Source organism: Stenella coeruleoalba (genome assembly GCF_951394435.1).
Source record: "Stenella coeruleoalba genome assembly, chromosome: 2".
NCBI lineage: Eukaryota > Metazoa > Chordata > Mammalia > Artiodactyla > Delphinidae > Stenella > Stenella coeruleoalba.
The window spans coordinates 135288729-135303654 of NC_137147.1; the positions used below are offsets into that span (position 1 = coordinate 135288729).

General features: G+C 42.9%; 1 protein-coding gene across 4 annotated transcripts in view; it reads right to left on the minus strand.

Moving 5' to 3' along the window:
- Positions 1-3: 3 nt before the first annotated feature.
- BBS4 (Bardet-Biedl syndrome 4) overlaps positions 4-14926 on the minus strand; it is a 72934-nt gene continuing 58011 nt past the window's right edge. For all 4 annotated transcript variants that reach the window (XM_079907526.1, XM_079907528.1, XM_079907527.1 and 1 more), the window contains 8 exons: positions 12927-12981; positions 11881-11949; positions 10754-10906; positions 10490-10661; positions 8751-8820; positions 7983-8124; positions 7226-7427; positions 4-6680 (listed from right to left, as the gene is read on the minus strand). In XM_079907526.1, coding sequence (XP_079763652.1) covers positions 6571-6680; positions 7226-7427; positions 7983-8124; positions 8751-8820; positions 10490-10661; positions 10754-10906; positions 11881-11949; positions 12927-12981 — 973 coding nt within the window. In that variant the 3' untranslated portion in view covers positions 4-6570. The remainder of the gene's footprint in view (positions 6681-7225; positions 7428-7982; positions 8125-8750; positions 8821-10489; positions 10662-10753; positions 10907-11880; positions 11950-12926; positions 12982-14926) is intronic.

Sequence of the window (14926 nt, forward strand, 5' to 3'; positions counted from 1 at the left end):
GTTTTGAACGATTAATCATTACTAAATCAACTTGGTGTTTATAGAAAGTATCAAAATGCATCATACATTATGGGGAGAATTATTTTAAGTATTGTTTTGTAAAACTTTCTGTATTCCTGAATGTGTGTGTGTAGATACGAATATACATGCATCCCTCTGTGAACGTCCCACCTTGTTGAGAAGTAGGCTAAGCTTTGGAAGTAAGATTAACTGGGCTGTATCACCCAGGACAGACAGGTGGAGGCAGAAGTGAGTTGGAAAGGCAGGAGAAACAAGAGGTGGAGCTTCAGGCCCCTTTGCTTTGAACTATATTTTACAGAGATCTCCATGTATGATTTTATATGAAGAAGAAAAGCTTGAAAATCCCCTATACTGGAAAGGGTGCCTGGTGAAAAATGATCCTTCCTAAAAATGTTCTAACACTCTTGCATTCCCTTGAAATTGATTTAACACCCAGGGAAAAGCTGCAGCACACAAAACACTGTCAGGAGATAAGAATTCAGCCAAAAATCAGTAATATTTATTGCGCAGATTTAGTTTGCATTTTATTCTCTTACTCTGTCAAGTTTGAGTGGGGCAGAGGTAATTATTCATCAGCAGAAGAAATTCAAATTCTGTGCAGAGTTTGAGGTGGTGAGTATTGTATGACATTGGACAAGGTACCTTTCCTGAGCCTCATTTTTCCTCATCTGTAAAACTGGGCTAATAAGGGTCCTTACCTTCATAGGGTTCTTAATTAAAGAGGAATGTGGAGGAAAGTATTAGCACAGTATGTAGCATGTACATAAAAGTTTAATAACTGTCAGTAAACTGAACAGGCAATTTTCTGGGTGTCTTTAGGACTACTGAAAATCATTGAAAAGCTACCACAATGATAATTTAACATTTTATTTTTTGCTCTTTCTTTAGGTAAAGATTTTCAAACAGTGAAACTACAAATTTTAAGTCCATTTGGTAAGTTTTGAGAAAAGTATATACCTATCTAACCCAAGTGCCTATCCAGATACAGAATGCTTCCATTGTCTCAGATAGGTCCCTCAGGCTACTTCCAAGTTATACTCAGCCTCACCCTCAACCCCAGCCCCCTGAAGCACCCACTATAATCTTTTTCACCATAAATTAGTTTTGCCTGTTCTGGAACTTCATAGAAATGGAATCATACAGTATTTAGTCCTTTTGTATAAAGCTCTTTTCAGTTTTATTTTTTTATGTCTCCTCACTGATTTTTTTAAAAATTTTTGTTGAAATATAGTTGATTTACAATGTTGTGTTCGTTTCAGGTATACAGCAGAGTGATACATTCTCTTCCATTATAGGTTATTACAGAATACTGAGTAGAGTTCCCTGTACTATACAGTAGGTCCTTGTTGATTATCTATTTTATATTTAGTAGTGTGTATATTTTAATCCCAAACTCCTAATTTATCTCCCCCCCTTCCCCTTTGGTAACCCTAAGTTTGTTTTCTATGTCTGTGAGTCTTTGTTTTATAAATAAGTTTATTTGTATCAGTTTTTTAGATTCCCCATATAAGCAGTATCATATATTTGTCTTTGTCTGGCTTGCTTCACTTAGTATGGTAATCTCTAGGTCCATCCATGTTGCTGCAAATGGCATTCTTTTTAATGGCTGAGTAATATTCCATTGTGCATATGTACCACATCTTCATTATCCATTCACCCGTCGATGGACATTTAGGTTGCTTCCATATCTTGGCTATTGTAAATCATGCTGCAGTGAATGAACACTGAGGTGCATGTACCTTTTCGAATTATGGTTTTCTCTGGATATATGCCTAGTAGTGGGATTGCAGGATCATATGGTAGCTCTACTTTTAGTTTTTTAAGGAACCTCCATACTGTTCTCCATAGTGGCTGTATCAATTTACTTTCCCACCAGTAGTGCAAGAGGGTTCCCTTTTCTCCACACCCTCTCCAGCATTTGTTATTTGTAGACTTTTTGATGGCCATTCTGACTGTTGTGAGGTGATACCTCATTGTAGTTTTGATTTGAATTTCTCTAATTAGCGATGTTGAGCATCTTTTCACATGCCTTTTGGCCATCTGTATGTCTTGTTTGGAAAAATGTCTTTTTAGATCTTCTGCCCATTTTTTAATTGGGTTGTTTGGGGGTTTTTTTTGATATTGAGCTGTTATGTTTGTATATTTTGGAAATTAACCCCTTTTCAGTTGCATCGTTTGCAAATACTTTCTCCCATTCTGTAGTTTGTCTTTTCGTTTTGTTTATGGTTTCCTTTGCTGTTTGGAAGCTTTTAAGTTTAATTAGGTCCCATTTGTTTATTTTTGTTTTTATTTCCATTACTCTAGGAGACAGATCCAAAAAGATATTGCTGCAATTTATGTCGAAGAGTGCTCTGCTTATGTTTTCCTTTAGGAGTTTTATAGTATCCAGTCTTACATTTAGGTCTTTAATCCATTTTGAGTTTATTTTTGTTGTGTTAGAGGATGTTCTAATTTCACTCTTTCACATGTAGCTGTCCAGTTTTCCCAGCACCACTTATCGAAGAGACTTTCTTTTCTCCATTGTATATTCTTGCCTCCTTTGTGGTAGATTAATTGATCATAAGTGCATGGGTTTATTTCTGGGCCTTCTATCCTGGTCCATTCATCTATATTTATGTTTTTGTGCCAGTACCATACTGTTTTAATTACTGTAGCTGTAAAAACCCTTTTCGTTCAGCACAGTGTTTTTGAGATTATGTTGTTGCATGTAGTTTGTTGCCTTTTGTGGCTAAATAGTATTCCACTGTGAATATGGTGTTTCCATTTGGGGCTTTTATGAATAATGTTATCGACAAGTCTGTGTGGGCATTTTCCTTCCTCTTGGGTAATACATGGGAGTAGAATTGCTGGGAAGAATGTATATCATGAGATAAGTGACAGACCTTTCTCCAAAGCGGATGGCCCATTTTACACTCCCACCAATGATGCATGACAGTTCTGGTTGTTTCTTGTTCTTGCCAGTATTTAGAGTTGTCATTGTTTAATTTTAGCCATTTTGATGTGTACACAGTGGTATTTCATTGTGGTTTTATTTTGCATTTCCTTGATGATGGACATTGAGCACGTTGTCACATGCTTACTGGCCTTTCATGTATCTTTGTGAGGTGTCCAAATTTTTTGCCCATTTTTTTTTCATTTGGTTTGTGTATGTTGTTGTTTGGGTTATTAGTTTTTATATTATTGAGTTGTAGGAGTTTTTGTATTTTCTGGATATCAGTCCTTTGTCAGATGTATCTTGTGAATATATTCTCAATCTGTAGATTGACTTTCATTTTCTTCATGGCATAATGGGAAGTTCTTGATCCTGTTTTTTAAAAATTTTTGTAAGACTGGATTTAATAGAATTCACTGGTGAAATCATCTGAGCCAAGAGTTTGCTTAGGGTAGGATTTGATTTACAGATTCAATTCCTTTGATCGGACCTATGAAGCCTTTACATTTCATCTTGTTTCAGTTTGGGTATGTTGCATTTTTCAAAGATTTTGTATATTACATCCAAGTTGTTTTATTATCATAAAATTTTTCATAACATTCCTTTATCTTTTCCATGTTGTACAGGACCTGTAATGCTATCCCCTCTTTCATTCCTGATATTGGTAATTTGTCTCCTCTTTTTTCCCTTCATCAGTTTAGCTAGGGATTTGTCCATTTTTGTGCGTGTGTTTTTTCATAGAACTTTCAGCTTCTTAGATTTTTCTTTAATATTTTCTGTACTTTGGGTTTATTTTGCTTTTTTTTTAGCTTAAGGTAGAAACCTTTATCAGTGATTTTCTACCTTTCATTTGTTCTAATAGAAGCATTTATAGCTCTAAGTTTCCTTATAAGCACAGCTCTTAACTGAACCCCCCAAATTTTGTTTTCACTATTCAGTTCAAAATATTTTCTAATTTCTCTTTTGATTTCTTCCTTATTACAAGTATGTGTGTTTAATTTCCAAATATGTAGGTTTTCTAGATATCATTATTAATTTCTAATACAATTTCATTGTGTATAGAGAACATATTCTGGAAATTTCAATCTGTTGACTTTTGAGACTTATTTTATGGCCCAGCATTTGGTCTGTCTTGCTAAATGTATTATGTGCACTTGCAAAGAATGTATTTTCTACAGTTACTGCTTGTAGTGTTCTATAAATGTCAACAGAAATTGACAAGCTGGGCAATATGTCCTTTTACACTTTTTGTCTAATTAATTCTATCAATTGCTGAAAGAAAAAGTGCTAACATATCCAACTATGATCGTGGATTAAATTCTATCAATTTTTACTTGATGTACTGTGAAGTAATGTTAGTTGCATACATATTTATGGTTTTCTACTGAATTGACTGTTTATCATTATGAAATGCCCCCCTTTATTTCTGGTAACACCCCTTGTTTTGAAGTCTACTTTATCTAACATTAGTATAGCACTAGGCTTTTTTATCCTTTCTGTGTTTTTTTTGATTATTCGCTTGTTTTGCGGTACGCGGGCCTCTCACTGCTGTGGCCTCTCCTGTTGCGGAGCACAGGCTCTGGACGTGCAGGCTCAGCGGCCATGGCTCACAGGCCCAGCCGCTCCACAGCATGTGGGCTCCTCCCGGACCGGGGCACGAACGCCTGTCCCCTGCATCGGCAGGTGGACTCTCAGCCACCACGCCACCAGGTAAGCCCCTCTGTGCTTTTCAACTGACATGTTTAGTCCACTTACATTTTTAAGTCTAATTACATTTTAATGTAGTTATTGACATGACTGGATTTACATTTAACATTTTGCTATTTATTTTCTCCTTGTTCCATCTGTTTTTTTTACCCCCCTCTCTACTGTCTTTTTATTGGGTTGGCCAAAAAGTTCCTTTGGTTTTTAAGTAAAAAGATGCATTTTTCATTTTCACCAAGAACTTTATTGAACAACGTAGTCAACGTAGTCACCGTTTTCTTCCACTACCTTCTGCCATTTTTCAGGCAACTTCATAATTCCATCTTCCCGAAACTTTTTATCTTTTTGAGTAAAGAACTGTTCCAGGTGCCTTTTACAGTCTTCCAGCTAAGGGCTACTAGAGCTGTCTTACAGAGGAAAAAAAAAAAAAAACTTTTTGGCCAACCCAATAGCTGTGCTTCTTTGCATCTTTTTAATGGTTACTCTAGGGATTATAATATACAGCCTTAACTTTTCACAAACTATTTAGGATTAGTTTTGTACCATATCATGTGAAATATAAAAACCTTTCAACCATAAGTTTCCATATACCCCCTTGTCCTTTAGTTATAATGTTATAATTTTTACTTGGAACAGTTATGTGTATTTTTTTTTAATTAAACCAAGATAGATAGTATTTTACATTTACCCACTGGTTTATATTTGTTGTCTGTGGGAGGATTGGTCCATTGTGAGCTACTCTCTATTATCAGACAATTGGGATTTTTCCTTAAGAACAAAATGATCATTGTACTCATACACTCCAAAATTTTACTTCGTTTTGTACTAATATTATTCAGTAAGAAGAACACGCTTCCGCTTTCTTGCCTCTAATTTGAGCCATCTAAAACCATGTCTGTATCTGTAACTGTGTACTTGGTCTCATTTTTCTAATTGTCATGTAATTTTCCTGTGATGACATGAGCAACTCCCATACTAGGAATTAGAATAGCTCCTTTCTCAACAGAGTGAATGAGAGACTGCAAATCCACAAGCCCCAAAGACTGGGCAGGTACGAGGTTCTTTTAAAAAGTTTTTTTTTGTGATCCCTCATTTTTATACCTGAATAACTTTCCCCAAAGGGATGATACATAATCCTTATTCTGAAAAGTATCTATAGATATAATGTATTGATAACATCTGGTCAGTGGTATCATTGATTGTCAAATAAAAATTCCTCAGTTAAGCAGCACTTCCGTTTTGTTAAATCCTTGGTGCTGACACCAGACCAGCCCTTTACTTCTTTTCATCCTGACATGGTCTGGCTCTACACTCTGACCTCTCAAGAACAAGATATAGGGACTTGTTCTGGATGCTCTTGGGCAAGTGCAGCTGGGATACTCAGTAGCCTGGGCCTCAATTTAAAGAGCTTGTTTCATCATTTTTTTTTTCTTTTAGACTATCAGAGCTGGATTATTAATCAAAGATTTGTGTTTGCTTCAGTGGCTGATATACCACACAGCCCAAGGATCAGCTCAGCTAAGACAAGGCTTTGTCATGACAGGACTGCTGCGCGGAGGTATGTCTCAGACTTTCCTTCCACAAAGGAAGGGGTCCGCCAGCCAAGAGAAAGTCCTTTCCGACACAGATAGCATCACATGCCCTGCTGGCTCTTGGAACTACATACATAGAGCCGAAGCCTTGCTCTCAATTCTTCGGGAACCTGTCTGGGCCATCTTCTTGCTCGTTTCCGGCTGACGGGGCAGCAGGGGCTGCGCAGGCCTCAGCCTCCTCGTGATCATCGTAACACGTTCTGCGTTCCAGCTCATGATGCCCAGGGAACGTGCTGGCCTCCGTGCTGCCTGTGTCACGGGACCTTTCCTAATCTGGAACATCCTCGCCCAAGAAACCCCAACTCTCGGCTCATCCTACACCTATTTTTCTCTTATTTGTGCTGATGCTTCAGTTGGTTGCGCTTCCACAGTGGGCTCTGGCTCCAGAGGAAGAGATGGTGGCTTTGTGAGCTGGGATGTTCCTCCGACACCTAGTAACAAAACAAACAGCTTGAATTCTCAGTTCCATGGTTCCAGAAGAAATCAATATTTTCACTGTCAAGTTTCAAGAAAAAAACCCATATTTTCTGAGACTAGTGGGACTGTGGCATATCTGGGCAGCTGTGAAGGAAGACCATAACTGAAGAAATAAAGCAACAGTCAAGTGTGCCTTCAGTGACCTTATAAAAGAAATGTTTAATTACCTGCACCATGCTGACTTATAAGGCAGTGAGAATTAAAGTGAGACTACGTAACGAATGGTGCTGCAATGTATTTCTAAACCTGAATATTGTAAAGACCCAGTGTACCGACATCCAGCTAAGCCTGCCAGTAGCTGTTAACTTTTACACAAATTGCCTTAAGGAAACAAGTGACAGTTTGGCCACCCTTGGGCTTTTTCCCCCTTCTAGGCAGCACTACGTTGGATGTGTCCTGAGTCTGAAAAGCACAAGCCTCATTCCAAGGCTGTAATCTCTCTGCAGGCACATGTGGCTTGTACCCACAGGTCTTCATATAGCTGTGTGTAGCTTCCTACCTGAGGGGAGCTTCCTATACGCGGCTGCTGAAGACATTGCCTGTCCTAGAGCTTGATTAGAACCCAGAGGCTGCTGGAAACTGGCGGCTTTACTGGTTGAAGTGGTCCGCTGCTTTGATTTGGGATCTTTAACTGGTTTAGTCCAGACCAGTGCCTCCCCGACCTGGAGAGCAGCTCCCAACTTCTGGGCCGTCTCCACCATCTTGTGCCCAAGTGGGAAGGAAAAAAAAAAAGAGTCACAGGGCTGACTGGCAAAGACAAGCCTCATCCCAGGTCTTCAGCAGGCAGGTGGGGATTAGCTGAAATAGTGTCTGCTGTACTAGCATTTGAGGGAGGAAACACTTACTGCAAAGAAATCATTCTCAAACAGCAGAGACCACATTGCCCTGAGTGGATGGCAAGGGAGTTCTTTAAAGGCTCTCAAACCCAACAATTCAAGTTTGGTGCATTGTTGGACTAAATTCCTGCCTTTTCTATGTGAGGAGAATGGGAGGAAGCTACAAAGAGACATAATACAACTCATTTGAGCTGAGGTCTATCAATACTGGATATAACTCAGTAAGCCTGAATTTCCTCTTATTATTTTCATCCAGGAAAGTTTCTTCTCAAGCTGTTCTTAATTGAAGAATTCATGCCACTAGGAATGTCTAAGCCAAAACAGGCATGAGCCTATATAACACCTTATATTTGGGTTATTTGGGCTTGATTCAAAAGTCTCGTGACAGCTTGCTTATGACTCCTAGGAGCCAAGGCTTACCTCCGGGTCAAATTCCAGGGAGCTGCTGTCCTTGAGTAGGTTGACTTTCTTCTCCATCTCCTGGTACTGGGCCAGGGCGCCCCTCTCCTCTCCCTGGTTGTACAGCAGCACAGCATAGTTCAGGTTTACCAAAGGATTACACCTGTGCAAACAGACAGCGATTCTTATGGAGCTGGGGCTTCGCAACACATGGTCACTTAGAGATCCTTCTCACTGCACAAAAATAAAACTGGCTAAGTACAGACAGCTCCACTCCACAGCAAGGTGGGGCACACACGTGTTGTGTGGACCTTTGGAGAAGAATCAGGGAATTAACTTCCCAACCAGCAAAACAGGTACGGGGACCAAGCCTGACATCTCAGCCCTCAAAAGAGACGAAAAACAGGTCCCTACCCTGCTGCCTAACAGAGGCCAATGGAATAAATCCCAGGAGAGTCAAGTTTATCTTAAATTAAACTGAGCCCAGAGTCCCATGTGACATTCCAGCGAGCCCACAGCTATCAACAGCCCAAGCCCACTGGCAGCTCTCACTTTCTCTGGCCTCCTGACTACTAAGGGCTGGAAACGTTTTCTCAGAACTGAGTCAGCGTCGGGTCCTGCCGAGCCACTCTGTGCTCAGAGCCACGTCCTGCAGCACAGAGGCCCGCTGCGCACAGAGGCCCGGGGAGCGAGCAGCTGGGCTGGCTCGGCAACGCCGGGGCCGTGGCGCCACCTCGCGGCTCTGCGGCGCTCAGCCCTCCCAGCGGCGTTCCCGACAGGGCGGCTTACTTATCCAGGCGGACTGCTTCTGTGTAGGCTCTCCTGGCATTCTCTGTGTCTTCCAGGTTGGTCAGAGCCACTGCAACGAAGAAAGTGAGTGCAGTGGCTGAAGAGCCCAGCGGAGAAAACACAGGCAATGTTTCAAGACGGCAGTTCATTCAGCCGCCAAACCTAACTAACTCCTGCTGTGCCCGCCCAGCTCCTGGCACCACCATCTGCACAGCCACTCAGCTTGGATTCCAGGTATCATCTTGTTCAACGGTCCCCTCTCCACAGTTAGTCAGCGGCTGGGTTCCATGAATTCCATTTTTTACAGCTGCTTTGGTGACACTGCCCTGGTTTAGTCGTGTCAGGCCTTCCGTTTTGTTCCCCAAGGGCACTGTCCCGCTTGCCACAGCGCAGGCTGCCAGGTATCTCGCTGACTGAGACAAATCTGACCGCGTCACTGGCCTACTCAGGAATACTCACATGCTCACTGCTCTCCAGCACCCATAACCGCACCTTTAAACTTTTGTTTAGCAACAGATCACTCTCCCTTTTTAAATCAGTACTTTCTGAAAGCCTGACCTATAACCCAAACAACAGCAGAGCTGCTCTGGAAGCCCTGCCCACTCCACCTCCCCAGCTGTTCATCTACTTCTACCAGACACAAGAGGAGATCCACGAACACAGCTGGGAAAAACAGAGCCTCTGGGATCAAGTGTACAGTCCCTGTGCTGTACTCAATGGTCCTCCATACGCTGACGCCAGACTACCTCTCCTGACTCGTCTCCCACCACGTTCTACACCACTATTGCCCATAATGGCCTGGTACCTCTTGCAGTTTCATGGCTGCATGCCTTTACGCAGGGACTTCTCAGCCATCCTGTACTACTGAATTCCAGCTTATCTCTTCACAACTCAGTGTGAAGATCATCTCTACTTTGCGAAGTTAGAATTGCTGCTTATGCCATACAGTACAGCCATTTGTTTACACTCCTGTATCCCATTATGACTGGGCTATCTTTGTATTCAGACAGCCCCCAAGTAACCACCACTCAATTTGTTTTTGCAACCTTTCTCTCATAAATCAGAACCTCACAGTAATGACCAAAACACACAAACAAAAAAACCCCCAAAAAGACACCTGAAGACTACTGTCAATGAGAACATGGAAACTGCTTTTAGGTATACATTTCTTAACTTTAGTATACGGAGAAGTATCCTCCGGAAAGAATATTTAGTATAAGGAGAAGTATCCCCCAGAAAGAATATTTAGTCAGTACTTTTATACTGTAGAGCAACAACAGTAATAGACTAATTATATAATGACAACAAAACCAGTAGTTAACATTCATTGTGTCTAATCATGTAATCCTTTCATCAACCCTATGAGATATAGCTAGTAAGTAGTAGAGGCAGGACCCTACCTAAAGCCCAAGATCTTAACACCTGCTGATAACTGGAGCTTGGCTGGATTCAATAGATGAACTGTCATGGGAAAACCACTGTTAAAAGATGAACTAGAGACGAACCTGATTGAACCTGCTGGTCTCTGAGTGAAATTCCCCTAAGTGAGAAGCAACAAGGTGCTTTGTCATCTTTTTCTTTCATATTTCTTCAAACTCCAGGACAGTAATCCAGATTCCTATGGGATCTGCAAGGGAATGGCTGCTATGGGACATTTAACCACTGGCCTCCTATGATTCTAATTCATTTTTCCCTGAGTACAGACTGCGAAAGGGGTTCTTCACACAAATGTCTCTTACCAGCCAAGAGCATGTAGAGCTCCCCCATCTTTGGCTGGAAGTTGATGGCTGCACTGAGAAAATGGAAGGCTGATGCGTACTGCTGCATAGTCAAGTGGACGAGGCCCAGATTATACAGAATCTTCCAGTCGAAGGGTGCCAAGTAGTTGGCTCGTTTCAGGCAGCTGATAGCCTGGAGGAGAGAGCAGGCACTCGGTGAGAGGCTGGGGCAAGCTGGCAGAACCAGCAACTGAACACAAACCAAGAAAATGAGGAGACACTCACTGCCACGTATTTCTTCTTGCCAAAGAAACACATCCCAATGTTATTCCAGAGTGGAGGACTTTCTGGAACAGCACAAGCTACAATTCTGTATTTGGTGAGGGCAACATCAAAGTCCCCATGGGTCTGCATCATGCTGCCTGCTGCCAAGATGGCCTGAAAACATGGGATATGGAAAGTTGGTAATTCAGTCATTCCCAAAAGGCTGTTGCAGTGAAGTAGCCTTCCTGAGTGTAGATACTCAGCAGGCCCATCAGCACTGGTGGGACTGAAAAGCTTCTTCCAGGGACCTATATACTATATCCAAGCTATTGGAACAGACGCTCATGAAGAACACTCCCGCACCCCACGCTGGCTCTCTTCGGCATAATACAGAAAAGTCACTGACTTTCCCCAGCTTATTTCTTTCCTACTGGTGGCCAGGGAAGTCACTATTTCAGAGTATCAGGGCCCTGTAAGTAAAAAGCACCTTTAACCTGTTCCCTACAGCCCCTACTTGGTACACCAAGTGCTCTAGACAACTCAGGTGCACCTGTCTTTGGCCACTAAGGTGCAGCTCCTTCTGCCACAGGGCAGAGGGTGAGTCAGCCTTAGGCTTCACTGATCAAGCTTTTCATGTCTCTAAGGAAAAGGGTTAAGGTGGGGTGCTACGTCAGGCTACTACGACTTCCAAGATAGGACTGAGTCTGTACTGTTAACAGCCGGTTTTGCTGCATCTCCCTCAGTGATGCATATCCACATGATGATCTCCCTCCTCCCCAAAGTCGTATCTGGACAAGAGTTGTAATCTCAGATTCATCAGGAATCGAGTCATTTCAGCAGATTTATTTCTGACAGTAGTTATAGAGGCTCTGCCAACTTCCTAAGTAACATATAAAACTTTACCAGCACTACAGTTTTGCTTTCTGCATAAGTTAACAGGCCCAATATAACAAATGTGCTCTTTTAGAAGATAAGAAGCAGAGCACTGACACTTTACAGTATTTTCAAATGAGAGCCACATTTATTTATAACTTTTCTAAGGAAAAAGTACTTTCTCAGATATACAGAACGCTTTCTAGGGCCAGATCACCTCTAAGAGTGGTGGGACCATCTGTGTGAAGGCTCTGGGGTTTGACAGCCTGCAGTACCTTGTAGTTGGTGGGGTCGTAAGTCAGTGCATTTCCAAGATGTTCAAATGCCTTCTGGTAAATGCCAAGCTTGGGAAAAAGCAAAAGCCAGAGAATTACACTGGGGGGACGGTAGTTAAGGAGACTGGCCAAGCACACCCTCATCAGACACACCCTGACTTTTCCGGGTTCTTCGGACAGAAAAAGAGCTACAGATACCGGATTCTTAAAAGAGGAAATTAAGATCCCCACGTTTGTTTTCCCTCCTGTTTTGTTGATTTGTCCCCTGATAAGGTCAGAGTAGCTGTTTGCCAGGAACAGCCTCTGCCACACTAGCGCTGTTCCACCCAAGGCCTCTTGGCAGGAAATGGGCTGGTTTGCCGCATCTCCCCTGGGGCCAGCCTCCCAAGCCAGAGCCCGGGAAGGCCCAGGGTTAAGCTCCTTTGAAAGAAAACTGAAACAAACAAAAAGGCCACCACAAAGGCAGGGTTGGAGGCAGGATCAGCTAAGAGGGGAACCTGGGGCTTCGATGGGGTGTGTGGGGCAGGGAGAAGCCCTGAGGGATCCCTGGGTCCCAGGGCCTCAGGCAGACACAGAACAGCGATGGGGCCAAGAGAATCCCACCCACACTCCGGAACGTGGAGGGGAGAGGAGACTTTTTATTCTAGACAATGCTTTGCCTTCTCTCTTTTCTAGGGGACGTGGCTGGGAAGAAGGAACAACAGGAATGGCCTCTGCCCCAAAGCCCTAGCGGTACCACAGCTTCTCCTCCCACCACAAAATGCCAGCCCCTCTGACCCCAGTTACTTCTCGTATGTGTTCTTGCCTTGGTTGGATAAGAACTGTAATTGCACTAGGCTCAAACAGATTTATTTGCTTCTGATTTGAATGCTGAAAATTAATTCCTTTAGCAGACAAAGAATATCAAATGCAGAGAGTAAAGTTCATGTCCTTCTTATGACCTTTAGTAAGTTGTGTTAAAGTAAAAATGCAGGAAAACCACAACACACACAAACCCAAAAACACTTCCAACGTCAATGCATGGATGAGCAAAGAATTCCTCTTACCTGGAGGTAGAGTAATCCTAAAGTTGTGAGAAGTTCTGTATTTTCTGGTGAGAACCTGCAACACAGAGATGCTCAGAGGGAAACAAGATGTGTATGAGAGACACTAAGATACACACATAGTAACTCACCCTTGTGCACTACCTGAGACACCACTGTGCCTCCCACTCCCCATAGGAACTCTCAAAGGGATTTGGGAATTTCCTTCCAAAGTAGGTCACCTCAACCCTAGCTACAGGGAGGATTGCTCAGCAAGAAAGAATGGGACTTGGGGGCTTCCTTGGTGGCGCAGTGGTTGAGAGTCCACCTGCCGATGCAGAGGACACGGGTTCGTGTCCTGGTCCGGGAAGATCCCACATGCTGCGGAGCAGCTGGGCCCGTGAGCCATGGCGCTGAGCCTGCGCGTCCAGAGCCTGTGCTCCGCAGCGGGAGAGGCCACAACAGTGAGAGGCCCGCGTACCGCAAAAAAAAGAAAAAAAAAAAGAATGGGACTTGGAACCCAGACTCCTTTCGCAGGACCTTTTCTTAGGGCCAAAGTCCTTAGAAAGAACCTATGGAATATTTTGTGCCACTGTCTTGATTACACTGATAGAATTCAAGAATAATGCCCTGTAAACCAAGTCAGTCTAGAACACACACAGGTTTAGCCCTTTCCCTCTTGGGAGATTTTTTTTTCCTGTTCTCACTGCGCTCAATGCCAACCAGCATAATTTCCCGCGTAAGTTAGGATCCCAAGGCCCCTAATGCTCTGCTCTCCACATTAAACAAAAAGCCATACTAAACAGCCAAACTAAAGAAGGAGGACACATACCCGCTCTAGGAAAGAATCAGCTGTTGGCTTTGTGGAGTAAACACCGGCTTAAGTAAAAGATTATCTGCCTTTCCAGTCCCTCAATGACATTTGTCTTTGTCACAAAACGAAAGCAACACTGAGCTCACATGATCTGACTACAGGATCACCAGACAGCTTCAACAGTGAAAATGACAGAAGGTGAAGAACAGTGTCTCCTGTTTCTAAGAATGAGGTAGGGTGCTGGTTACCTATGGGGAGACCAGAACCACAAGGGGCCAAAGCCCCAGCCTGGGGAGGCCTGAGCTGGCCAGACAGAGCTTACTCAGTTCAACTGAGTATTCACCCTTCACTTTCTGCCATAAATACCCATCCTAATCACTTCCTCCCCCAAAGCAAGTAAGTAACTTCCATGATTCTGGTGGGTGTCCATCCCCCCACCAAAACATGACTACTGTCTCCAAAGCTGCGGGTCATAAACAATGGTTTCTATAATCTCAGTGAGGCTCCAAATGCTCAGCTGACCTGTTTTCTCCTTTGAGAATTTCAGTGACTTAAGTCCTTGACCAGCCACTAGAAGAATGTGTGAGCTAATGTAATTTATGTGAGCTAATAAGCTCGAAGAGCCAACTTACAGAATGCAGGGGTCAGGGATTAAAGCTTCCACCCAGCACCAAAGAGACTTTAACATACGCTACATGGCTTCCTTCCTACTTGTCCATATAAACTTAGCCTTTTGATGACAGAAGTCTCTTTTGTAGCTTAAACCAAAGGATTTTTTTTTTTTTTTTGCGGTGCACGGGCCTCTCACTGTTGTGGCCTCTCCCGTTGCAGAGCACAGGCTCCGGATGCACAGGCTCAGCGGCCATGGCCCACGGGCCTAGCCGCTCCGCAGCATGTGGGATCTTCCCGGACCGGGGCATGAACCTGCGTCCCCTGCATCGGCAGGTGAACTCTCAACCACTGCGCCACCAGGGAAGCCCAAACCAAAGGATTTTTATGTCTTTTCAGATATAAAATATGGTTGAAGAAAATTCCAAAAGCAGTGTTGTGACTAATATAACCAGAAAAGTTACTATCATGGTAGAAGACAAAGGTAATTAACAAATTAATAGAAATCTACGTTTAGTTCAAAGTCTTATTATCAGGAGTAACAGACTTTGTGGCCTTAAACCACAGATGAGGCATTCTATTAACTGACCTAACCAATGAG